The sequence below is a fragment of the Macaca nemestrina genome, chromosome 10 (genome assembly GCF_043159975.1).
Source record: "Macaca nemestrina isolate mMacNem1 chromosome 10, mMacNem.hap1, whole genome shotgun sequence".
Classification (NCBI taxonomy): Eukaryota; Metazoa; Chordata; class Mammalia; order Primates; family Cercopithecidae; genus Macaca; species Macaca nemestrina.
In genome coordinates, this window is record NC_092134.1 from 17,255,242 (window position 1) to 17,280,903 (window position 25,662).

At 39.3% G+C, this 25,662-nt stretch overlaps 1 protein-coding gene across 5 annotated transcripts in view; it reads left to right on the forward strand.

The window, feature by feature from the left end:
- The window catches only part of LOC105495270 (mediator complex subunit 13L), a 317,806-nt gene extending 296,125 nt beyond the window's left edge, over positions 1-21,681 (forward strand). For all 5 annotated transcript variants that reach the window (XM_011764584.2, XM_011764594.3, XM_071071010.1 and 2 more), the window contains 8 exons: positions 4,894-5,117; positions 5,314-5,456; positions 8,420-8,578; positions 9,842-10,018; positions 11,808-11,965; positions 14,641-14,802; positions 17,345-17,457; positions 19,440-21,681. In XM_011764584.2, coding sequence (XP_011762886.1) covers positions 4,894-5,117; positions 5,314-5,456; positions 8,420-8,578; positions 9,842-10,018; positions 11,808-11,965; positions 14,641-14,802; positions 17,345-17,457; positions 19,440-19,572 — 1,269 coding nt within the window. In that variant the 3' untranslated portion in view covers positions 19,573-21,681. The remainder of the gene's footprint in view (positions 1-4,893; positions 5,118-5,313; positions 5,457-8,419; positions 8,579-9,841; positions 10,019-11,807; positions 11,966-14,640; positions 14,803-17,344; positions 17,458-19,439) is intronic.
- Positions 21,682-25,662: the final 3,981 nt, after the last annotated feature.

Below are 25,662 nucleotides of genomic sequence, written 5' to 3' on the forward strand. Positions count from 1 at the left end.
GCGGGGAATGAAAAAGAGTTGGCAGATTTCTTTAACTCTTAGATTTAAATAGAGGAGATATTTCTCTGAACTTTTAAGAATTTTTGAGAAAAGAGGCAAGCAAATTCTTACTGTTTTTTTTTATGTAGGACTTTAGGCAATAATATATGTATCACTTTTAGTTCTTAATGTTTGAATTTTCTAAATTTATTTTCTTTATTTTTCTAAGCTACTCTGTGTCTTAGATCAGAAATCCTTTGCATTTTCTGGCTCTGGTCTGTATCCTGAGACAGCAGTTGTAGTTGTGTTTACTCTGCAGGGGGCCCTCATTTTCTGATGCACATACTTACAGGGAGTTGATTTCTCCTTTCCTTGCCTCAGTGCTTCGGTATGTAAATGAATGCATTTTCGCTCCATCTTTTTAAACCTACTTCCTACAGATATGTGTGGATTTCAAAGGGAATTTTACAGCACCAAAGCTAAACATGTTTTAAACAAAAGTTTTACATTTCCTTTGTTTTTCTAATCACCTTATCTTGAAGATAGGTATACAGGGCAATGTTCAGAATTTTCAAAGCCTTCAAAAATCAGTTCCCACAATTTTATTGCATGAAAAATACCCAATTAGTAAAAGCCAGCAAATACCTCTTTACCATAAGAGAGCTTCTTAAAACACCAATTGCTATTTTTAGTTGGTAATGTTGTTCTGAACAACTCTATGAAATGCTTGCACTTTTATAAGTAAAATGCTTGGAAGTGAAAAATGATGCAAGTAGTTAATACTGTGTTTGTTGTAACTTGGTTCAGGTCAGCTTAGTCCCAAGGGAGAAAAGCTGCTCAGCCGATGACCTACATTCACTCCAGTGTTATATAAAATTTCTATTTTAGGCAGTTTTAGTTTAGTTTATTCTTTGAGTTTAAAGTTTTCACTTCTATGAGCAGTTCATCTGTTTTCTCTATTAAATTTTTCTAGAATTTCAAAAATAAACATCTCTACTTATTTTTCATTTTGTTTCCAGAAATTATGAATTATTGCCTTTCTAAAGGTTATTATTCTCAGAGCGCCATCAGGAGCTCATAAGATAAAGTGAGGTTTAGGTTAAAATAAATGGCAAAAAGACTTCGAGTAGTATGCTTTTTCTCCATTTTGCTTGAAAGAGGAAGAGAGAAACGATTTTACTTTATTAGAAACAAAAGAACCAAATGTTATAAATATTTGCTGAAGTTTATACTTTTTTTTTTTTTTTTTTTTTGAGACAGAGTCTCACTCTGTTACCCAGGCTGGAGTGCAGTGGTGCGATCTTGGCTCACTGCAAGCTCCGCCTCCCGGGCTCACACCATTCTCCTGCCTCAGCCTCCCAAGTAGCTGGGACTACAGGCGCCCACCACCACGCCTGGCTAATTTTTTGTATTTTTAGTTTCACCATGTTAGCCAGGATGGTCTCAATCTCCTGACCTTGTGATCCGCCCGTCTCGGCCTCCCAAAGTGCTGGGATTACAGGTGTGAGCCACTGCACCCAGCCTGAAGTTTATACATTTTAATCTGCATTAAGGTAATGGTTAGTTGGTCAATGCTGCCTCTGCCTCTGCCTCAGTCTGCAGCTAGAACACTGTGTTCTCGTTTGGTAAATATGGTTGAGCATCTACTGTGTGCCAGGTGCTCTCTTAGGTGCTGAGGATGCAGGGGTGAACAAAACAGGCCCCTGCCTCCATGCAGTTCTCATTCTCTGGGTGGCACAGTTTTATACAAGTTGTCACATGTGAAAGAATCTACTTTATAGTATTTATATGCAAATTTTCAAATACAATTGCTGTTATCTTTTGTTTTTCATGGAATATCTCACATCTCAACACAGTTGGGGAATCATATTTTATTTAGTGTTTCAGAAGCTATCTATTACATCTGAGATATTTCACATTTAGCCTTTTGTTTTGTAAAAAACTCCAGGCAAACTCAGCTGGACTTTTTCTTTTTTTTAGTAACAGCTTTATTGAGATACAATTCACATATCATGAAATTCTTTTTAAAAATTTCACAGTTTAGGCTGGGCGCGGTGGCTCTTGCCTGTAATCCCAACACTTTGGGAGGCCGAGGCAGGCAGATCACCTGAGGTCAGGAGTTCAAGACCAGCCTGGCCAACATGGCAAAATCCCGTTTCCACTGAAAATAAAAAAGTTAGCCGGGTGTGGTGGCGGACACCTGTAATCCCAGCTACTTGGGAGGCTGAGGCAGAAGAATTGCTTGAACCCAGGAGGTGGAGGTTGCAGTAAGCACAGATCACGCCACTGCACTCCAGTCTCGGTGACAGAGTAAGACTCTGTTTCCAAAAAAAGGAAAAAAAATTGTATAGTTTAGTGGTTTTTAGTATTTCCACAGAGTTGTACAGTCATCACTACTATCTAATTTTGGCACGTTTTCATCAACCCTCCAAGAAACACAGTATTCATTAGCACACACTACTCATTCCCCACTCCAGTCCCTGGCAGCCACTGGTCTACTTGCTCTCTCTATGCAGCTGCCTGTTCTGGACATTTCGTGTAGATGGAGTCATACAATATATGATTTTTTTTTTTTCTTTTTTACACAGGGTCTCATTAATATTGCTTGGGCTGGTCTTGAACTCCTGGCCTCAAGCAGTCCTTCCCCCAATTTTTTTACTTTTATTTTTGAGACAAGGTCTTGCTCTGTCGCCCAGGGTGGTGTGCAGTGGCAAGATCACGGTTACTTGCAGCTTCAACCTCCCTGGGCTCAAGTGATCCTCCTGCCTGAGCCACTGGAGTAGCTGGGACTACAGGCATGTGCCACTGTGCCTTGCTAAAGTTTTGTAATTTTTTGATAGAGATGGGGTTTTGCCATGTTGCCCAGGCTGGTCTTGAGCTCCTTGGCTCAAGCATTCTGCCCGCCTCAGCCTCCCAAAGTACTGGGATAACAAGCGTGAACCACCTCACCTGGCCATATGTGATATTTTATGTCTGGCTTCTTCCATTTAGCGTAATGATTTTGAGATTCATCCGTGTCATAACATGTACCAGTACTTCATTTCTTTTCCTGGCTAAATAATATTTCATTGTATGGCTATACCACATTTTGTTTATTCATTAGTTAATGGACATTTAGGTTGTTTCCACTTTTTGGCACTTGTGAATAATGCTGCTGTGAATATTTGTGTACAAGGTTTTTGTGTGGACATAATATTTCTCTTGGTAAATACCTAAGATTGCAATTTCTGGTCACGTGGAGAGTGAATTGATTAGTGTTAGATTAGCTTTGCAACTTTGAGCAAGTCATTGAATATTTCTCAGCCTGAGTTTTGAATCCCTGTGATGAATGAATGAGTTGGGTTATATTATTTTCAAAGTCTCTTTTAGCTTTAAAATAGTGTCATTCTGTTACTACCGTGCCTAATGCTGTGTAGTTCAGGGGTCAGCAACTATGGCTTTGGGCTGAATCCGGCCTGCAGCTTGTACTTGAATGACCAGCTAGGTAAGAATGATTATTACTTTTTTGGTGTTTTTGAGACAGGGTCTCACTCTGTCGCCCAGGCTGAAGTGCAGTGGCATGAACATGGGTCACTGCAGCCTCGACCTTCCAAGCTCAGGCAGTCAGCATCTCAAGTACCTGGGACTACAGGCATGCACCATCATGCCTGGCTAATTTTATTTTACTTTTTGTAGAGGGAGAGTCTCACTGTGCTGGCCAGGCTGGCCTCGAACTCCTGGGCTCCAGTGATCCTCCCACTCCAGCCTCCCAAAGTGTTAGGATTACAGGCATGAGCCGACACACTTAGCCAGTGAGTACATTTTTACAAAAAGGAGAATGTGTGACAGCCATAAAAATCTAAACTTTATTCTCTGGTTTTCTTTTTTATAGAAGTTAGCTGACCCCTGTTGTAGTTTATTAAATAGTAAGATGTGTATGATAGCTGTAAAAAAAATGACAATTAAAAAATTTTCACAGTTAATCTAAAATATTTATATTTGGTAACAGCTGTTGATTTGATTTCTAAAATTACATACACAAACACATATTAAACTATATGTACTGAAAAGTAATCATAGGTATACTGCTTAATGAATTTTCAGTAATTAAAAAAAATACCATTTAACAAGCACAAGAAGCAAATGCATAATCGGTATCCAGAGCCCCTCTTGTGGCCTCTCCAATCCCTTAAAGATAGTCACTATTCTGACTTCTAATAGTGTAGTTTTGCCTGTCTTTGACCTTGATATAAATTGAATCATCTACTTCATATTCTTTCACATTCGGCTTCTTTTATTCATTGTTGAGATTCATCTGTTTTGTTGCTTATAGTTTTTTCATTCTCATTGCTGTTTGATATTCTGATTCTGTTAACTACATCACAATTTATTATCTCTTTTACTGTTGATGAGTATTCAGATTATTTTCTATTTGGAGCTATTGTGATTAATACTCTTGTGAATATTCTTATACCTGTTTTTTGGTAAACGTGCATTTTATTGGTTCAAAGGGAGTATATGTTTGTTCAGCTTAAGCAGCAATGTATAAAAATTCTTGTTGCTCCATATTCTCACCAATATTTTCTCTTTTTTTATTTTCGACATTCTGGTGGTTGTGTAGCATCATCTCATTGTGGTTTCAGTTTCCCACTTGCCTAACAACTAATGAAGTTGGGCCAGTGTACTTTCTAAAATAGTAATTTCTTTTAATAAGGAAATACTGGCTTAATTGAGTTTCCCAGCTTACATGATTTAAATAATCATTTCGTTATGTGTCATCAATACTATTTATTTATCTAGTACTGGAGAGAAAGAGAGAGAGAAACGATTTATTACCATTACTCCTTGTGGGTTCCCTCAGTGTCGTTCTGGATTTTGTTGTGATCATTAAGTTGTGTGGCTTTGTACTGATAATGATTTTGGTTTTGATTTCAGCGGCCCAGCCCAATCCAGCTTTACTCCCCTCCCTTTATATTGGCCCCAATCAAAGACAAGCAGACAGAGCTGGGAGAGACGTTTGGTGAGGCGAGCCAGAAATACAATGTGCTCTTCGTGGGCTATTGTCTATCTCATGACCAGCGCTGGCTTTTGGCTTCCTGCACTGACCTCCATGGGGAATTATTGGAGACCTGCGTTGTAAATATTGCTTTACCAAGCAGGTGAGAAGGCTTGATGTTTATGGTGCATGTAAATTGATGCTGTACCAGTCTTCAAATATGAATATTTCCTGTTTTCTATGTAAATGAAGTGGGTACACATGGATAGGTTCTTTGGAATTTCTGGTGTTTGTCTTACAAGTGATAACTCTGATTTATCTAGGGACCCCTTCCCTTTCCCCATTTCTTTCTTTGTTAGGTCACGGAGGAGTAAAGTATCTGCACGTAAAATTGGACTACAGAAGTTATGGGAATGGTGCATAGGGATTGTCCAAATGACATCTCTACCCTGGAGAGTTGTAATCGGGCGACTTGGGCGTCTTGGCCATGGGGAGCTTAAAGGTGAGAAGTTTTTGAAGAAGTATTTGCAGAAAACAGAGGAAAAGGGCTGAGCTGATGTCATTAACTGAACTAAGGGAGGAAATGTTTAAATTTGTAGTAAGAATTAAGCAGATTCTATTTTATGGTTCTTTTATATGTGCAGGATAAACCAGTTTTAAACTCTTCTTTGGCAACAAAATCATTTATCCAAATAAAATCTTAAATATTGAGCCCCAAGATATAAAACAAAAAGAGTTTTATTAATATATAAATGATAGTAAATTCACATTTCGAACATTTATTTATATATTGAGTCAATGAGAAGAACCAGTCAGTTTTAAGACAAAAATTTTATATCAGTGATTGTAGGTGACAGTTGAAGTCATATAAAAACAGCCTTCAATTTGTTTGGTGGTTGATGATGAGTTTTGTGTTTCTTTAGTTTTTTTGGTGGCACAACAGCAAGGAAATCCTGTTTCATGAGGACAAGTAGTTGTCAGTAGAAGCAGTCTTTATTCACATTGCCACTGTCTGATGTTCTTCAGCCTGGAAGCTTAAAAGAGCAGATTTTTGAAGTTCAGTCCCCAACTACCACTGCTTATATTCTTTTTCATAAATGTAACAGTCGGTTAGGAAGCACTTTAACTGTAACACAACACAACTGACCACCAACAGCTGCCTTGCTTGGTACTGAGCCCAGCTCATTTACTATCCCAGTGTAGCTACTTGTACAGGTTTATGTGAATAGTATCAATAAGCTTAGATTATTTTTAAAGCCTTATTAATTAATGACACATTTATAAGAAGTTCAATATATGCATTCAGATGGGAGAAGTTTTTTCCTAAGATCTGCACAAAAGAAAGACTTATGTCACAAATTAGCTTAGTGGCTTCCTGGGTGCAAATACATTAGAGCAGAGTCAGCAAAGTTTCTTCGTAAATGGCCAGATAGTAAATATTTTCAGCTTTGCAGGCCAGATGGTTGCTGTTCTGACTATTTAGTTCTGCCGTTGTAACGTCAAAGCGGCTCTAGACAATACCTAAATGAGTGTGGACGGCTGTGTTTTAATAAAACTTTATTTACAAAAACAAACGGGAGGCAGGATTTGGCCTGTGGATCATAGTTTGCTGACCCCTGCATTAGACCATGTACGTTATTTCTTTATAGGAAATTCACATCAGGTATTTGTAGATTCCCTAAACAAAAATCACTGGTACAGATATAACTTGCACTGTAGGAGTGCTTAAGTGTACCTCACTTCCTACAATGCTGGTTAAATCTGGTGTCAAATTTTCAAGGTTTAACAGCAGTTTATATAACTATTACATCATATGTATTAAGTAAATGTTTTCTTTGGCATTTACATTTTTTTTTTTTTTTTTGTAATAAGTTGTACTGTAGACTAATAGACCCTTTTCATTTTTTAAAGGACTATCATAATGAATCTTGTATCAAGTGCCTGGAGGTCTAATACGTTAGGGGATTCATCATTTTATTTCTGTCAGAATTTTCTGTCTTCCTCCCCAGTCTGCTTTTTCAGTCAATCTTATTTCTTAAAGGCTTTGAGCTATTCTTAACCCTTGGGGAAAGTTAGACTATAATAGGAAAGAAGAGGGAGGATAAAAATACAGAGTAATAGTCTAGTCACTTGGTATTTTGGAAAATTATTAAGGCCATCTCCTTCCCTTGTATGATTTTTATAAGGGCACATTCTTCTTCCTTATCTCTTAGTGGAGAGGAATGTGTGACTGGAGGAACCCATCAAAAGATTGAAAGAAAATGTATGTTCAGGAATAAAAACATGGGAAGAACCTAGTGTACAGGAAATCTGTTTACTAATCTACAGCTCCTTCCTTTGGGGATCCAAGGTCTGTGCCACTTTGCATCTCCATGGGACAGTGTGTGACAGAAGACTGAGGTTTCAGAGTCAGCTTTGTGAATTTCTGTTTCTTATCTCCAGAGTCTTTACGATGAAATACACACTGCCTTTTCTTTCTTACTTGGTTTGAAATATGAAGCTCACATCTGTGATTTTCCATAGTTTTAAAACACACATTCTTCATGTTCCTGGCCACTCTTATTTCAGCCACTTCAGTTTTGGGTTCTTTGGGAATATGGGAACAGTTCTCCATTCACTTGCTCTTTAAGGGGAGAAATGGCAGCTTATTTGGGGGAAAAAAAGAGTGTGGAGGTAGAGCAGCCTGCACTGGTGTGGCATTTTATGAGCAAGATGGGATCCGAGAGCAGGGGCGATGCATAGGAATGGCACATACTTCATGTGTGTAAGGGAGGTAGGAAGAGGGGACCAAGTGCTTTCCACTTCTCAGAGTAACATAATCCTCCACAGTGCTCCAGTTAGGTATAATGCTTTTGTCTGGAGGCAGTAAACATTAGAAAGAAAATGTATGCCAACTTTTCAGTCTCTGCTATTAGTGCAGCATCGTTTGAAGCACTTTACTCACACTCGTTGTGAGCTCTTTGGGTGTTCTAAGAACTATTTCTCTTCATTTCTGCTGCTGCTTGCCTTTCATGGAAATAACTAACCTACAGCAATAACCAAAACTCAGGTTTACCTCCACCCACCACCAGTGCTCTCCTCCAGAGCAGAGTACTCAAAGAATTGAACCTTGAGAAGGAGGAGAAAGGACAGGGCAGCTAACACTGCTGCCATCATGGAAAAGCACTCTAAGTGCCTAAATCTGGTCTAGGTAGATTAGACTGGATTAGTGCTGGACTCTCAAAGGTCATTTCAGACATGACATCAGCCTACAGAATAGTAGGCCTTTGTTCCTTTGTTAATGAAGTGTAATAGAAGTCGAGTAACATTCTCTTTATAGCAAGGAGGGGAACCTCTGTAAAGCCATAATTCCCTTTAGGGCCCAACCTTGGAAATTCAATTACCGGGCAGAACTGCTAAAAAGCTCAAATCTCCCATCAGTATGAATTTCTAAAGACTGTGTATGACTGTGATATTTGATTTCAGATTGGAGTATCCTCCTTGGAGAATGTTCACTACAGACAATCAGCAAAAAGCTCAAGGATGTGTGCCGGATGTGTGGAATCTCTGCCGCAGACTCTCCTTCTATCCTTAGTGCCTGCCTGGTTGCCATGGAGCCCCAGGGGTCCTTTGTAGTGATGCCAGGTAAATTTCTTCGTGTCATTGTCATTAATTACATATCACATCAATTCAGTCCACTCAAACTTAAGTCCACAGACAAGCGTAGAATTGTCTTCATTATATTTCTATGAGAGAAGATTGTATTTGGGGCTTAAAGATGGAAAACGTTCGATCCCTTCCTTGGGAAGTGGTTTGTGATTTAACATGTTTGTTGACCAAAGCTCGGAAGAAAGACTAAGTTCTGAGTATAATTGAGATCTCATAGAATCATGGCTAATGACTGTTACCTGACCCCAGTTTGTTGTTAGTATATGAAGATCACCCTCCAAAGAACTACTAAAGTAGACCCCAGCATGATGCATATTTGAATATCCTTTTGAAGACATGCATTTGGCAGAATCCCACAACAGCCTCGAAGGGATGTTTCTGTAGTCTCTCTGATATGGTTGAAGATGAATGGGAAGGCAATAGCACAGTACCTGGTACACAGTAAGCTCTCAATAGATGTAGGTGTCATTTGTGGATGGCCAAAACATGTGACCACAGAATTTCTTAAGAATCTGGCTCGTTTTTTAAAACCAGCAACTAAGCGATTTTATACTTTTATAACCTATCTTTACCATCCAGATATTTCTTGAATCCAATGGGGGACCTTCCCCACTTATTCCTTATAAAAGTCAATAGTATTGTGGTGTGAGAATGGGGTTACTTGTCATCAATCCAGTGAGAGACAGATGTCCTCATTAGACCATAGGTTACCTCTGTTGCCTCTACCACTTGGGCAGTTACGTAACTTCTTTGTGCTTTTGTCCTCATCTATAAATGGGGATCATAGTTCCTACCTTCAAATGCTATGGTGATCAAATGCGATAACTTGAATGAAGAGTTTAGCACAAATGCTGGCATGTAGTAAGCATTCGTTAACTGTTACAACATATATTGATTTTTATGGTACTGTTTCTATAGGATTGTTAACCATTTAGAACAGTACTTTATAAATTGTGAACAACCAGAGGAGGAAAGAAAGTAGGGGGTTTATTTTTAGAAATACTTCTTATGTAAGTAATTAAAACATTTAGTGGACTTGATCCAATTTTATCTTAACCTTTTCAATGTGAAATGAAACTTGGGTTATTATAGATAGCTATGTGCTCTGAGTCAGTTTCTTTGAAGATATTTAAACAATTGGACTCAACTTTGAGTGTGTATTTATCATGGCATTTTCATCAGACTCATACCACTCCAGATCATTGATTGATATAATTCTTTTTATTTTTTTCTTTAAAGATGCTGTCACAATGGGCTCTGTTTTTGGCCGAAGTACTGCACTGAACATGCAGTCATCTCAGCTCAACACCCCTCAAGATGCTTCTTGTACACACATCTTGGTGTTCCCAACATCATCAACCATCCAGGTGGCTCCAGCCAACTACCCCAATGAAGATGGGTTTAGCCCCAACAATGGTGAGTAGAAGACCTGTATGGATAGTGCTCACCTTCGTGCAGGGCAGAGCTGGATTATGGAATCACTGGGCTGCCCTGCCACATGGCTTTTCTGTATTGTAATAAACAACCCAGGAACTATAAAGAGGGGATAGATGGTTTGAGAATCTTTTTGGTCTTAAAGCTTTAATTTATCTGCACAATTACCAAAACCAAATAAATATTTTCCTCTTTTGGGCAATTGACTTTCTTCTGTTTTTCTTTTTTTTTTTTTTTTTTTTTTTTTGAGACGGAGTCTTGCTCTGTGCCCCAGGCTGGAGTGCAGTGGCACGATCTCGGCTCACTGCAAGCTCCACCCCCACGGTTCACGCCATTCTCCTGCCTCAGCCTCCCGAGTAGCTGGGACTACAGGCACCCGCTACCTCGCCCGGCTAATTTTCTTGTATTTTTAGTAGAGACAGGGTTTCACTGTGTTAGCCAGGATGGTCTCGATCTCCTGACCTCGTGATCCGCCCGTCTCGGCCTCCCAAAGTGCTGGGATTACAGGCTTGAGCCACCGCGCCCGGCCTCTTCTGTTTTTCATTAAAGGCAAAAAATAATATCTGTGTGGCAGTGTTCTGTACTTGGGTGCCACTCTTTCAGTAAATATTTGAAGATGTGATTTGAAATGTTTGAAGTACTAAGCAATATGAAGAGAGCACCTTCCTTTAGCTAGTTGATGGGAATCTAATTTGCTATAGAGAAACTCCTTATTTGATTATTCTTAATGGAAATTTTTGAGTATCTGTTAAGGCATCTGTTTTAAAAAATGATCATTTATAAACTATAAAATGCTCAGTACTGTGCATCCATTTGCATTGTTTTTGAAGAAATTGTAACACCTACCAGTGTTTACTTATGGTAAAGGGGATGGGGAAAAGGATACCAAATTTTATGTCTGGTATGATTACAATGGATTAACAAATATATGAGAAAATAAAAGAATCATAGAAAAAAAGGTCATGGTGATTGGGTTCTAGGTGATGGTTTTTACTTTTTATACTTTAGAAATTTTCTGCTGTGGATGTACCTTACTTTTATAGTGTCGGGGAGGATTTCTTAATGAAAACATTGAGCCAGGTGCACCCCATGCCTGTAATCCTAGCACTTTGGGAGGCTGAGGCAGGCGGATCACTTGAGGTCAGGAGTTTGAGACTAGCCTGGCCAACATGGTGAAACCCCATCTCTATGAAAAATACAAAAATTAGCCAGAAATCACTTGAACCCAGGAGGCGGAGGTTGCAGTGAGCTGAGATCGTGCCGCTGCACTCCAGCCTGGGCAAAAGAGTGAGACTCCACCTCAAAAAAAAAAAAAAAAAAAAAAGAGGGGAGAGAGAGAGAGAAAAAACATTGTGCTTTGATTTGCTTTTGGAATAGGTCTCCATTTTCAGGGCAAGTTCACGCCCATTAACATGCATTCATTCAGCCTCTGGTGTTTTAGATGCTAATTGGATACATTGATGGAGTCTACTGTGTTTTTGAATGGTGTCAACTTTAATGATTAAATTGCTGCTTTAGCTCTTTAGCCATGTTTTTATGTGCCTTTGGAGGCTATGTAGAGTGTTGGTTTTTATGTTACATTCTTGATTGCATTCTGTTAATACTTTACATAAGGAGATCATTGGAGAGCCTGCATCTCAGTTCTTAATGTGTGTGTCCAGAATAGCCATATGCCAACAAAACATGACATAGGTTCAGTTGGATTATTATGATAATTGATATGGACTATCTTTTTAATTTTTGTGCTTTTTTTCCCCCCTCTTCCCTCTAGATGATATGTTTGTTGACCTTCCATTCCCAGATGATATGGACAATGATATTGGCATATTAATGACTGGGAACCTCCATTCCTCTCCCAACTCCTCCCCAGTACCCTCCCCAGGCTCTCCTTCTGGAATTGGTGTGGGCTCTCACTTCCAGCATAGTCGGGTAAGGATGATTTGGAGTACATTGTTTAAGACAACCACAGCCTTCAGGAAGATAATTCGCTTGACATCCGATCATCTTGTTCCTACACGCACAGTTCTTGATGGTCTGGGTCCTTGGTACAAGTGAAATAAGTGTGGGAAACTGACTGTAGTTCCATTTTGAATACAAGGCAGGAATTTGAAATAAATGTGTTATCATTTCTGATGAATAAGTTTTATCAGAAGACTAGTCCTGTTACAGATGCAAGGGTTTTTTATGCATTGTTTTCTTAGCAAAAATTAGTTCTAGTTGCTTGCTGCTTCCCAGTTGTTTTTTTTTCAATGTTATTTTTTGCCAAAATAGTGGCTTTTAAGAGATCAGTACAACAACCGTACTTATTCAACAGTAACTGTGCTGATTGAAGAACAAGTTGTTGGTGATGGCTTGTTCTGAAAGGAGCCTGCCATGCTCTTTGCGTGTCCTGGCTTAGTCATTTTGCAGCCGCCGCCTTTCTAGCTGACCCACAGGAATGGCAAGAGCCGCCAGGAGATTGATTTTACAGATATGTCCAGGTTAATGCCAGAGTATTAAGGAAAAAACCAGAGCTTACAACTGGTTTCATCTTTAAATATCTCAGGGATATTGGAGGTGAATGAACAGAAGATTTAAGAGTTAGAGGGTTCTGCCACAGCTTGTGGTAACTTTGCTTCAGTTAGATGATTCCTGCTGCATCACTGTATTGTACTGTTTATTTAAAATGTTACGAGATTGAGGGGTTAAGACTTAGAAAAATAGCTATGTCTGGTGTCTTAGACTGAACAAGCATAAGCAACCCTGCTCATACTCATTTATTTAGACACAAAGATGGATATAAAGGACTAAAGTTTTCACTGGGGGGACTTTTATTCCCAGCACTGAATTTATTAGACGATGGAGAAAAAGGAGGTTTCTAAGTTAGATTAGTCACAGAGCAGGTGAGACCAGAGGAGGGCATCTCAGAGTGTTCCCATGTTATACCTGCCGCTGTTACCCTCTTCTGGAAGGAAGGGGTTTTAAGTCTGTTTCCTTTGCAGTTACTTACCAGTTAATGACAATTTGTTCATGGGAAATGGTTGTGATAGGAACAAAAACCACAAATTTTACATTGCCTATTTTTTTAAAGTTAGGTTTAATTTGAATTCTGTAGGCAAATAGCATAGTAGCTAAGAATGCATGCCCCACAGTCTGTTAAAGACAATTCTGAATTGCAGGTCTGGGCCTGCGGGCTTTGTGACCTTGGACAACCTAACTTCACCTCTTTTAGCCTGAGTTACCTTATCTGTGAAGTGGAATAATAGCAACTACCTCCCAGTACCTGTTTTTGTAATTCAGTTTATGCATTAACAAAGAATTGGTCATTAAAGTGTAATGTTAGTTGTGTAAGAAACAGAGGTATGCTGTGTTTCTCCCTTTTTTTGGAGCCTTAAGCACTAAAGTCTTTAATTCAGTGTCATGATTTAGACAGTGCTGTTCTGAAGCTAGCCAGGTGGCCTTTTTCAATCCTGAGCACCTGCAGCCAGGTGACCTCCAAGAGGCTTTAAGCATTTCCTTTTTCTGAAGCATTAAACATTCTTTGATATCCAGTTAAGACATTATAGCAGGGAAAAGAATGCCTTCAAAGTGGCAGTAAATTTTTTATTTTTTAATCAACTCAGAATTGATACAGTTTGATGTAGTAGCTGCAGATTATTTTTTCCTTCTAAACAGAAGGCTTTTTTTTTTTTTTTTTTGAGATGGAGTCTCACTCTGTTGCTCAAGCTAGAGTGCAATGGCGTGATCTTGGCTCACTGCAACCTCCGCCTCCTGGGTTCAAGGGATTCTCCTTCCTCAGCCTCCTGAGTAGCTGAGATTACAGGCATGCACTACTATGCCTGGCTAATTTTTGTATTTTTAGTAGAGTTGGGGTTTCACCGTGTTCACCAGGCAGGTCTCGAAATTCTGACCTCAAGTGATCTGCCCGCCTCAGCCTCCCAAAGTGCTGGGATTACAGGTGTGAGCCACCACACCCAGCCTAAACAGAGCCTTTTAAAAACAAATGGCTTACTTATTGCTTACATGAAAGGTACATTTTCAGTTGTTGAAGCTAGCTAAAAGAATTACAGGTAAGAAAAATGTCAGTTGCAGCAAAACATAGCCTCTTCCAGGAGTCTCTTATTAAGGGGAATGCTGCAGATGAAAACATGGCTTCTCTGTGAGCAGATCTTGCACTCCTGGCAGCTCAGGAACATTTGTGCTGTGCACGTACTGGTGTCACATTGTCCTGGTCAAGCTGGTGAGCTCTTGTGTCTGTGGTTGGTTGCTGGTGAAAGAGCACCTGCGTATGGTAGAAACTTCTGCTGTCAGAGATTGTAATCTTTCCATTTTAGTTTGTTACATCACGATGCCATGGAATTGATCTTCCATCCCATAGAAAAGAAACCCAAGCAAATAAATCCGTACTTAGTTGACTGAGGCTGTCAGCTTTGCTGGCATCTTCTCTATGTGTGCAGCAAAGACAGTGCCGGCCCTGCTTTCCTTTCTCAGCCACCTGTGGCTTTCTGTGAGATGCTGCCACAAAGGGGATCACTCACTGCAGTGTGCAGAGTGAACTGACGAAAGTTTGTTTTTCAAGGTTTCAGATAAATGTTGATCATGCTTTTGGGATTTTTGTTTTTCAGAGCCAGGGTGAGCGTCTTCTTTCTAGAGAAGCACCAGAGGAACTAAAGCAGCAGCCCCTGGCCCTTGGGTATTTTGTATCAACTGCCAAAGCTGAGAATCTTCCCCAGTGGTTTTGGTCATCGTGTCCCCAGGCTCAAAACCAGTGCCCTCTCTTCTTAAAGGTTGGTTTGGTATCATATTAGAAGTTTGCAAGGAATGAGTGATTTATGCTTAAATTTAATTTTGCTTAGAAATTTCAGTTTTAGGCATCATAATCTTATTCTGTTCCTTTTTTCTCTTGTATCTACTTACACTCTGAGGAAATTTTACAGTTGTAGGTGGAGAGTAGAATTTAGGAGGACCCAAAACCATGTCACAAAGAAATGAATCACAGTAGCCCAAGGAGGAGACAGTGGGGCCCAGAGGGTAAATCTAGGGTGGATACATGGGGTTCAGTGTAATGGTCTTTCTCCAAGTCTATATTGCGTCACTATCAGTAAAGTTAAGCTTGCGTCGAGGGTGTAGTAACCAGCCGTCCTCTTCCTCCCCTGCCATGGACTCCTCTCATTCTTCATTAGAGCAGGGTAAGAGTCGGCTAAAAACATCGCACATTTGCACTTCCTCCTTCCTTTATATTTCTTGGAACCTTTTAATCCCAATTTTAAAGTTCAAAACAAAAGATCCCCTATTTGCAGTTTGTGTTAAAAACAGCAATACCTAGAATGAAATCCATTTCTTGCCCACAGATTGGCAAAAATACAAAGATTTGGCAACATACTGTGTTGGCACAGATGTGGGGAGCAGGCCCTGGTGTTGGTGGAATTGCTGAATAATACAGCCCTACACACTACCCTTTTAGGGCAACATTCCCACCTCTAAGGAAGAGCCCAAAGGTTCTTCGCCAAAACAGAAAATGACGTATGTCCAAGACTAGAAAGAACCTAAGTGTCATCAGTGATGGACTGATTGAATCAACTGTGGCACATCCAGACAGTGAAATGTTAATCATTTGCAACAAAATGGAGAATATTTCTGTGTAATCATTCTGTGGAGTAGCGATTACCTTGGAGTAATCTATAAGATATGCGTATTCACACACATATACACACACACAGCTGATTATATTTTCAAAAACAAATGATGGAAATCAAACCAAAAACTTAGTGAAGCAATGTTCTTTTCCTAATGACTTTAACATACTATTATAAAATCAAAGGAGGTTTATAAAAATGCATGTGTTCTGTATTTTGAATTAGAATTATCAGTATGAGCGTAGATTTATTTTTCCTCTCTAAAAAAGTTTACACATTTTTTTAGCTCTGTCTGCTGAAAAAGCTTAGCAGCAATAAACACCTCTGTTGCCACAATTGTGGTTCCTACACACTGTTGTCACTTAAAGGTACTATGGTTCTTTGAAGATGACTGATTCCAGGTATGAAGCAGGAAATGTTCCCAGTGAACCTAGGGCATCTTGTCACACCTAAAAGCAAGAAAGTTACCAAAGATCATGATGGTCCATCAGGGCCTCAGGAGCCATCTTAGAGGGCAGCTCGATTGTCCAGGGCTAGGATGGGACCGTGTGATCATTAAAACAAATGATGACAGTGATAGAATGAAACAAATCCTTGGTTCATAATTGTGTTGGAAAACAAAAAATCAGTCATTTTTAACTGCTAGAGCATCAACTCAGTCTGAAAATAAAAAATAAAGAGAAAGCATTTATATATTGCCTCTCGTTTACATATAAAGTAATACCAAAACCATTGGGTGAAAACTTGATGAGGAATTTTATGATGGGTGTAGTACGCTGGTACCACCTGAACCCAGTGATGAATCATGTTACTTCAGGTGGGACAGTAGACATTTCGTGCCTTTAATCATTTGTCACGTACAGATCATGTTGGCTCATGATTTTAGTAAACCAAATATAAAAAGACATTTTTGAGATAATAAGGGAGCATTATCTTATTATCCTGCAGATGGGGTGATTGGGGTGATAATATTAAGGAATCATTGTGAATTTTTATTGTGTGATAATTACTGTTATGTTTAAAGGTCCTTATGTGAGATATCTCTGACTTTTTACAAGCAAAATGATACAATATTTGTTTTATGGGTTTTGGTTTGTTTTTTTGTTTTTTTTTTTTTTTTTTTTGGAGACAGAGTCTTGCTCTGTTGCCCAGGCTGGAGTGCAGTGTTGCAATCACAACTCACTGCATCCTCATCCTCCCAGATTGCTCAAGCAATCTTCCAGCTTCAGCCTTCCTTGTAGCTGGCACTACAGGCACAAACCACCATGCCCAGCTATTTTTTTTTTAAATGTTTTGTAGAGATGGTAATATTTGTGTTTTGTTCAAAATAATTCAGAAGAATGAAAACAAAAAAGTGGTGAATATTGATAATTGTTACATCTTGGTGATATCAATTCATGGGACCTTATAATAGAGTATTTTTGTGTGTGCTAGACTATTTCCATTGAAGAAACAAAATACAGCAGACCAAAAAAGCCCAAAAAGTTTGCCTCCCCACCCCCCCCAACCCTAGGATGAGAAGTTACTTGGGATTACCTTGGGGGTTACTGAGCAGGTTAAAATTTATAGACTCATAGAAACTCTGACTTCTAAGGACTTTTGGGAGCATCTGCTTCTGGCAGACATGGCCTCCCTCACTTCTGCACTGTGATTGTCTAGACCAGAGAGGTAACTCCCTTTGTTTTTTCACCAGGCTTCGCTGCATCACCACATTTCAGTAGCACAGACAGACGAACTTCTGCCTGCCAGGAATTCTCAGCGGGTTCCACACCCTCTTGACTCCAAAACTACGTCTGATGTTTTAAGGTAGATACCAACCTAGGCATCATAGCAGTGCAGTTTGAAATGATATTCCTTTACTGTTGTCTTTGCAAGGTGTTTTAATCTAAGTGTGGTATTCATAGAAAAGAAGCTGCCATTTGTGCAGTGAAACATTATCTGATGAGTCAGTGAGAGCTGCAGTCCCCCATAGCTGCATGGGACAGGGAGTGTGACACATTGGATTCAGTTAGGCGGTGATATGCATTTATAATTGCCTTTGCTTCCCGTTCAGAGCAAGCACTTCACGGTGATGAAGAGAGGTCAGATCTCGGGGGTGGATAGTTAGAAGACAGTATCTGGAACTTTTAAAGCACCTCACATTGAAAATACTTTTTATGCTTCCTGTTTCTTTTTTCTTTTTTTTCTTTTCTTTTTTTTTTTTTGAGACGGAGTCTCGCTCTGTCACCCAGGCTGGAGTGCAGTGGCGCGATCTCAGCTCACTGCAAGCTCTGCCTTCCAGGTTCATGCCATTCTCCTGCCTCAGCCTGGGTGACAGCTTTTTTTTGTATTTTTAGTAGAGACAGGGTTTCACCGTGTTAGCCAGGATGGTCTCGATCTGCTGACCTCATGATCCACCCACCTCAGCCTCTCAAAGTGTTGGGATTACAGACGTGAGCTACCGATTATGTTTTTTTTTTAAATGAACTAGAACATAAATGACATAGTAGGGAAATGCATCCCAGAAATGGGTATTAATCAAACCACAGACATTCTTCATCTACCTTGAGAAAAGATACAGGCCTTTTCTAATGTTTTATAACTCTTAAATGGTTAGGAAATGATAAGAAACTGTACATTATAGATTAATGTATAATTATAGTTATGGATAAAAATAACCTGATCAACATAAATTTGGCTTCCAGGCCCCCTAGAGCAAGGGTCCCCAACCCCTGTCCATGCCTTGTTAGGAACCAGGCCGCACAGCGTGCGGTAAGTGGTAGGCGAGCGAGCATTGCAACCTGTGCTCTGCCTCCTGTCAGGCAACGGCATTAGATTCTCATAGGGGCACAAACCCTATTGTGAACCGCACATGCAAAGGATCTAGGTTGTGCACTCCTTATGAGACTCTTAATGCCTGATGATTTAAGGTGGAATAGTTTCATCCTCAAACCATTCCCCACCACGTGGAAAAATTGTCTTCCACAAAACCGGTCCCTGGTGCCAAAAAAGGTTGGAGACTGCTGCCCTAGAGGAACACTGCCCAATAGAAATATAATGTGAACCTCAAATCTAATTAAAATTTTTCTACTAGCCACATTAAAATAGTAAAAAGAAACTGATGAATTTTAATAATATATTTTATTTAACTCAATATATTCAAAGTGTTATTTCAACATGTACCAATATAAAAATATTCATGAAATGTTTACATACTTTTCTTTTTTTCTTTTTCTTTTTTTTGGAGATGGAGTCCTGTTCTGTCACCCAGGCTAGAGTGCAGTGGCATGATCTCACTGCAACCTCCGCCTACAGGCTCAAGCGATTCTCCTGCCTCAGCCTCCCAAGTAGCTGGGATTACAGGCACGCACCACCACGCCTGACTAATTTTTGTATTTTTAATAAAGACGGGGTTTCACCATGTTGGCCACCTGGTCTTGAACTCCTGACCTCAGGTGATCCACCGACCTCGGCCTCCCAAAGTTGCTGGGATTACAGGCGTGAGCCACTGCACCTGGCCTCTAAGTGTTTGGGCTCCAGTGCCTCCTTTTACCTGCAGTCCACACAAGTTCTGACTGGCCTCACTGGCAGAGCTCAGTGGCCATGCGTGGCTGGTGGCTACTGTACTGGATGGTCCATGTCTAGAAGGAAGGAGGAACATGAGACAAGGATGAGGGAAAGAGCCTGGGGCAGGTTAAAGGATGCCTTTGAGACCTCCTTCCTGCTAAGATCCAGAATGTGTTAGAATCTGAGAACCAGCCTGCCCCTCTTGAGGCTCATGCCCCTGCTCTGTGTGTTCTCTTTGGCAGGTTTGTTTTGGAGCAGTACAACGCTCTGTCCTGGCTCACGTGCAATCCGGCCACCCAGGACCGTACTTCCTGCCTTCCCGTCCACTTTGTGGTGCTCACTCAGTTGTACAATGCCATCATGAATATACTTTAATTGGAAAAGCACTTGTTCTCTCTGGCTCAGTTCCTTCTCCCTGCAACCTCAGTCCAAGGAACCTGCTACACTCTGCAAATAACCCACATCCTTTTCTTCAGACCACTCTCCACAGTCCTGCACTGTGATTCCTTCTCAGCAGGCACATGTCAATTCTGCAGTGTTCATTACCAGAGTGACTCCTTGACACTTCTCTCATGGACCTGGAAACTTCCATACGTGGTGACTTTCAGCCAGTGCGGTGGTGTATGTAGCCCCCAACCACTGGTCCCAGGAAGTGGTGGTGGTTGGTGGCTTTTCAGCGGGAAACAGAAGAGGCAGTGTCCTTTTGCACAAGAGTCTGTGTTTTCAGCCTCTGTATACAATTGAGGGCAGTCTAGCCCTTTGGATGAAATCCTCTAGTTACTGGTGTATGGCCTGTGGGTTACCTGAACTCCATAATCTGGGACTTTTTAAAAATAAGAACCAGCTCAAGTACATGGTTTCATACTGGGGTTCCTGTCTCCCTAGTGCTCCCATCCAGATTGGCATGAGTGCTTCGGTTGACTTCACACCTGTGTGTGGATGCAGAAGGTCTGGAGACAGCTTCATTTTGTTTATTTATTTTAATTTGTTTTGTCATATGGTTTTTGTGACTTTGTTTTTTTAATTCACGAGGACCAGGTACAGTAGCTGAAACCCAATTCAGATCCACCATAGGATTCTTTGACTACATACCTCTGTCCTAGAAGCCGGAAAAGGAGTAAAAACACATTGGGGAGATCATGCCTAAAAGTAATATATTCAAAACCACCCAGCAGTAGGTTTTGTTAACAACAAACTGAGTTTTAAAAGTTCTGCCATGTTAAGTGGCCAGCATTTCATGAAGGATAACATTTTTATACAGAAGGCAGTCAGGCTCAACTCAGAGCCATGGAGGCAAGTACCTTAATTAGTTTTATATAGTCACAACGGAAATATATTTTCTAGTGAATTCTTACCGAAAGCCAGGTCTCTCCTCTCATTAGATCAAAAGGGACTTATGTACATACAACAATTGAAAGTGTTTGCTCATGAAATCAGTTATAAATATGGTGAATTTTTTCTGGACCATAGGAATATTATTTCAAAGAAATATTACAACTTAACCATTAAATTAGTACTTGAAGTTGAGCCTTTGTGGTGGGACTTTTTAAAAAATGCCTTTTTAAAGCATTAATGGCTAATTGAAGTATTTTATGACTCCTCATTCCTGGCCCAGAGGGTTGTCTTTGAAACCCTGTTTCTAACCCTTGTGTTGTGTGTTTCTGTCTGAGGGCAGTGGGTGTGTACTGGCCTCCCGGGAGCCACTGTGACCAGGCCTTTGAGCTCTTGTCATCTGTGGAGAGAATCATGCAAATTTTAAAAGTTCTTCCAAGAGACTTCCATGTCCTGGTTATTAACAAAAAAGGAAAAATGTAATAATTGATATGATTTTGTAAAAGTATTTTTCTTGAAATAATCTAAAGTTTAAAACATTATATTAAAAAAAAAGTTGTGTGGTGGGAATGTGAAAGCAGAGAAATAACTTGTAAATGGATAATTTTCTTCTCTGTACCACCAGTTGAAGGGGGGTTGACTTTCGCAATGTATAGGATAAAAAATCTGATATATCAAACCATTTGTATCTAATGTGTACAGTGTAAAATTGACTTTAAAAATATTGCAGTGCTATTTTTTCTTAATCAGAAAGGAAAATTCTCAAGGCCTTTTGAAGAGCATAAGAAGATGAAGATTGTAAACTTGTATAAAATTATCTTGGTGAGAAGACAAATTGTAAAGTAGATATTTGTAATCTTTTACCACTTTGGGGTTGCTTTTTTCCCGGAATTCATCAGAACTTTGAATTTTTTTTTAAATGGGCTGTTTTTAATGCAGGGGCTTTTCTTCCCTAGAAACCCAATTCTAAGCAGAAAAAGAAAAAAAACATAAAAAATAAAAAACCCCTACAAAAAACTTAAAAAAAAAATGGCAGCAAAGGGTAGTTTTCATCTGGTGTCTTTTATTTAAGTTTTTTAAGTTAAGAAAAGCTGGTGACATATTTATACGTTTTTGTGCAAAAATAAATGAATGGCAATAGATTTTAAAAAATCTTATGTACTTCTGTGTGAAAAAGTCTGTATAATATTTCCCTTAAATATGCATTATTTTACTTGTGAGTTTTTTACTGAATTAATCTGAAATGTACAAGCCCTGGATTTGCTACAGAGTGAGAAGTTATTTTATTTTTTTTTATTTTTAATTTTGGAAATTCTGCAGAAATCAGAACTCTTACCATGGTTTGAACAAAAAAAGGGGAAGTGGGGAGGGGAGAAGGGTGGGATTGTCCAGCATGCTTGTATGTATATTTCAGAACCTTTTTTAAATGTAAAAGCTGTACATTTCTGGGAAGTTCTGAATTTCTTTTGTTTCCTTTTTTCCTTCAAGCATTTTGCAGTGAGCTTCTTTTATATATAGCAAACAATTTGAAAGAATACAAAAATATGTGAAGTTCATTTAAAAAAATAACTACAGTATAGCGCTGGTACAGTACACTAAAAGACTTTGATAAAAAGAAACAATAATAAAAGGCCTCCATTTTAAATGTCATTCATATATACCTTGTGGATGAGAGCTATATACTTTTACACACTTTTTTAGAGGAATAAATTATTGAATTACTGAAACTTTGAGTGGCTTTTTTCCCTTCCCCTCCTGCCTTTGTATAAAATTATCTACACCTGCTCAAGAGGTATATAGATTGAATAGCCCTAGATTAATAGCCAGGCTCTACCTTCCAGTCAGTGAAATGGATGTAGAATTTTACCGTCCTGATCACCCCCAACAGCTGTTCTGAAATTGTATTCTTATACTCCAGGGCACAAGTACATTCCCGGATCAGTTTTTAGATGCTCACACACACAACACTGAATCAACTGTTGTGAGTCGATGAGATCTAATGGTGTCTCTCAGCTGTAAGATTGCGGTCAATCCTAGCACAAATGACAAGTCTATATTTATATTCCACTGCCTTTCTCTTCACAGCCTCAGCCAGTTTCTTTTTGATGTCACTTAGAAATGACAGATACATCTCTCTTTGCTGTTTTCCTGATTTGCAGGCTGGTAACGGGGGTTTGGCATCTGATACACCACACACAAGTCCCTGTTGGCTGCACACTATCTACCATGCTGTTCCCTTCTTGGGTCCATCAGCTAGGAAAAGCCACATGTTCTAGCGAGAGTTGCGAGGGTATATTTTGTATACTGCCCTTGCAATATCTCTCATTAAAATGGTTAAACCCCAAGACTTGGCAGAGCTTACAATAAACATTTGAATAATTGGAAAGGCCTTGCTTTTTAATCTCCCTTCATCATTTTAGAAATATACGTTGTTCTGAACCTAACATTATCAGAATCCAAAGATAAAGCTATTGAGACAACTCAGCCTTCTGTTATTTCATCTGCAAATGAGGGATGAGGATGATTCCATGAGAAATGCTTTGCAAACTGAACGGCTTGTATCCATGTTACAGCTGCACTGTTGAAGAAAGGCTGAGAAAAGTGAGGCCAACTCTTTGGTTAAAAGGTAATAGTGATCTCATCCAGTTACTGCCTTACATATATAACTTTCATGTAGTCCTGCAACAACTAAATAATCAGAACTAGGAGGTACTTTTCCAAGCATTCAGTAGCTTCAATGCTTAGCTCATACATTGGGTGGTACTATATTCAATGACGAGTGTTGGCTTTATAGTGGGAATGTCATTTTCCTAACTGCCCCATCTGTACCAATTCAGCAACTGCAGCAAAATCTCTTTGAGGTAGGATAAATTAATTACTGAATGCATTTCAATATCTTGCAAGTTAGATGTAGATAAGCCATCAGCCTTCAGCAGTTTGTATCACCCAGATTCTGCTCTTCACACCAGTTCACTCCCTCCAACCATGTGGTTATGTAGTTTTGTTTTTACTATTCAGGAAGTCATGAGCAAAGGTATTTGTTACCAACTGGGCATCGAAGAACCACTAAAAGTCTTTATAAAAGTGCAGTTCGTCTATGGGTTTTTAAAAGCAAACTTCTCATAAGACATATACTGCAGAAGCATAAGCCACATACTGAAAACAGTCTTTGCCTCTTGTCATTTACAGTCAAGCCAGTATAGAAAGGAAATCGTGCTTTGGAATTCACCGCACGCCGAAATCCTATCAAGATGCAATTTTCACTTATTACCATGTTATCTTGGTGTTAAATGATTCTCTTGTTTATATCCCCTTGACAAAAAGGTCACTTTAACAGTAATTATTTCATGTTATTAATACCTAATGAGACACCACTAGAAAATTCTGTCGTGCCAGGTAATTAGAGGGTTGTAAAGTTTGCCCTGGGCATCCTGCTCTGCCTGGAACCAGATTTACCAGTCTTCCTCCGCTTTGCTTAAAATTCCAGGGTCAAGTTTAAAAAAGATTTTTTGACACTTAACAGCTTCTAGCTAGAACGCTACATCATGAAGCAGGTAAGAAATAGAAGTTGATGAGAAAGAAAGTGTAATCTCCAGGAAGAACCAAAGGATTGATTTTTCTCTGTTAAGGTTATTTCCTCAATGAATTTAAGTTCCCAGGTGACGGGAAGACCCCAAGACAGACATTCCCGTTAGTCCCACTTTTTCTTTGTTTTCTTTCAGACAAGCAGGGAAGTGAGGAAAGCACATGTTCAGTTTTAATAATCTGCTAACATGGCACTGTCCGGGCTGTTACCCATATGGGTCGAACCACGTCTGTCCTGGAGTTCACCCAGTGCTCACAGCATGCAGACACGTTGAAATTGGTGGAATTGGCAGCATCTCTGAGCATTTCTCTGGCTCTTGCTGCCTAGTGTATACCTCTTTTGCCTTGCTGTTGGGTGAGGCATGCTTCAATCCACCTGTTTTATAAGACTAGACACTATTCAGTAAGATTGGCCACCCCAGAGCTTAGAACAGAAGCTCTGGGGAAAAAAAAATCCCTAACACAAGGAAGTACTCGTTGTGGGGGAATGTCAATTTAAATAATTTAACATGTAAAATAGTAATTGTCTTAATTTAAGCTATAACGTTTTTCAGTAAGCATTTCCTGTTAGCTTCTCTTAAATCTTAGTTTGTTCACTTCGAGGTCTTGATATTCTTACTAATTTAGATACATTATTTATATAATTTCCTGTCTGCTTCCTTTGAAGTATGTAATTTTTTTTAATCATAGAGAAGACACTGTTTCTGTAATTATATATACACCAATGTTTTTTGTTGTTGCTATTTCTTGTATTACTACAAAGCGTGGGAGGTTCTCCTTAGGTCTAGGGGTCAAGGTCACGTTTGCTTCACAAGATGAACCAATGAACTTCCCATCATTTTCCCTGAACCCAAAGAGTTTATCTTTCATGACACCAACTTTATATTGGACTGAGACTGAATATAGGACTGAAGTAGGCACTCATGAAATGTTTGTGGAACACTGATACTGTTGAAAGAGTAGTTAGTTGCACCTCAAAAATCTGAAATAATTTACCAGTGAATTCATCAGATCCTGATGCCTTTTGGGGAAGCGGTTTACAAAACACGGGAATTTTTTTTTTTTTCCTTTTTTTGATTGATTTGGGGTTTCCATTTGTTTTGTCGATTTTGTTAACTTAGATTTTCACAGGAAAAAATGAGTTTTTCAAATGTATTGCTATGCAATGGTGCAGAAAACCCCCTTAATTCTGAAACGTTTCCATTTCTAGCAATATTAATGCTTTTATTCCCCCTCGGTTGACTTTTCTAGCAGTTTGATTTTTGTTTAGTTTTTGTTTGGTTTTTCCAAAGAAACAGCTCATGGACTTAACAATTCTGCTGTTCGTATCCTGGCTTTGTCTTCTTGTTCTTTTTCCTAGTTTCCTTGAGAGTTATGTTTCATTTTCCTTGAATTTTAATTGGCTGCTTAATTTATTTTCACTTTTGATGATATAGGCATTATAGCCTGGAGGCTTCGGGATGTGTTGGCCCTCTTCAAATTATATGCAGAATTCTTTATGTGCATTTTTTTTTTAGGGAGACAGTCTTTGTATCAGATTCTCAGAGA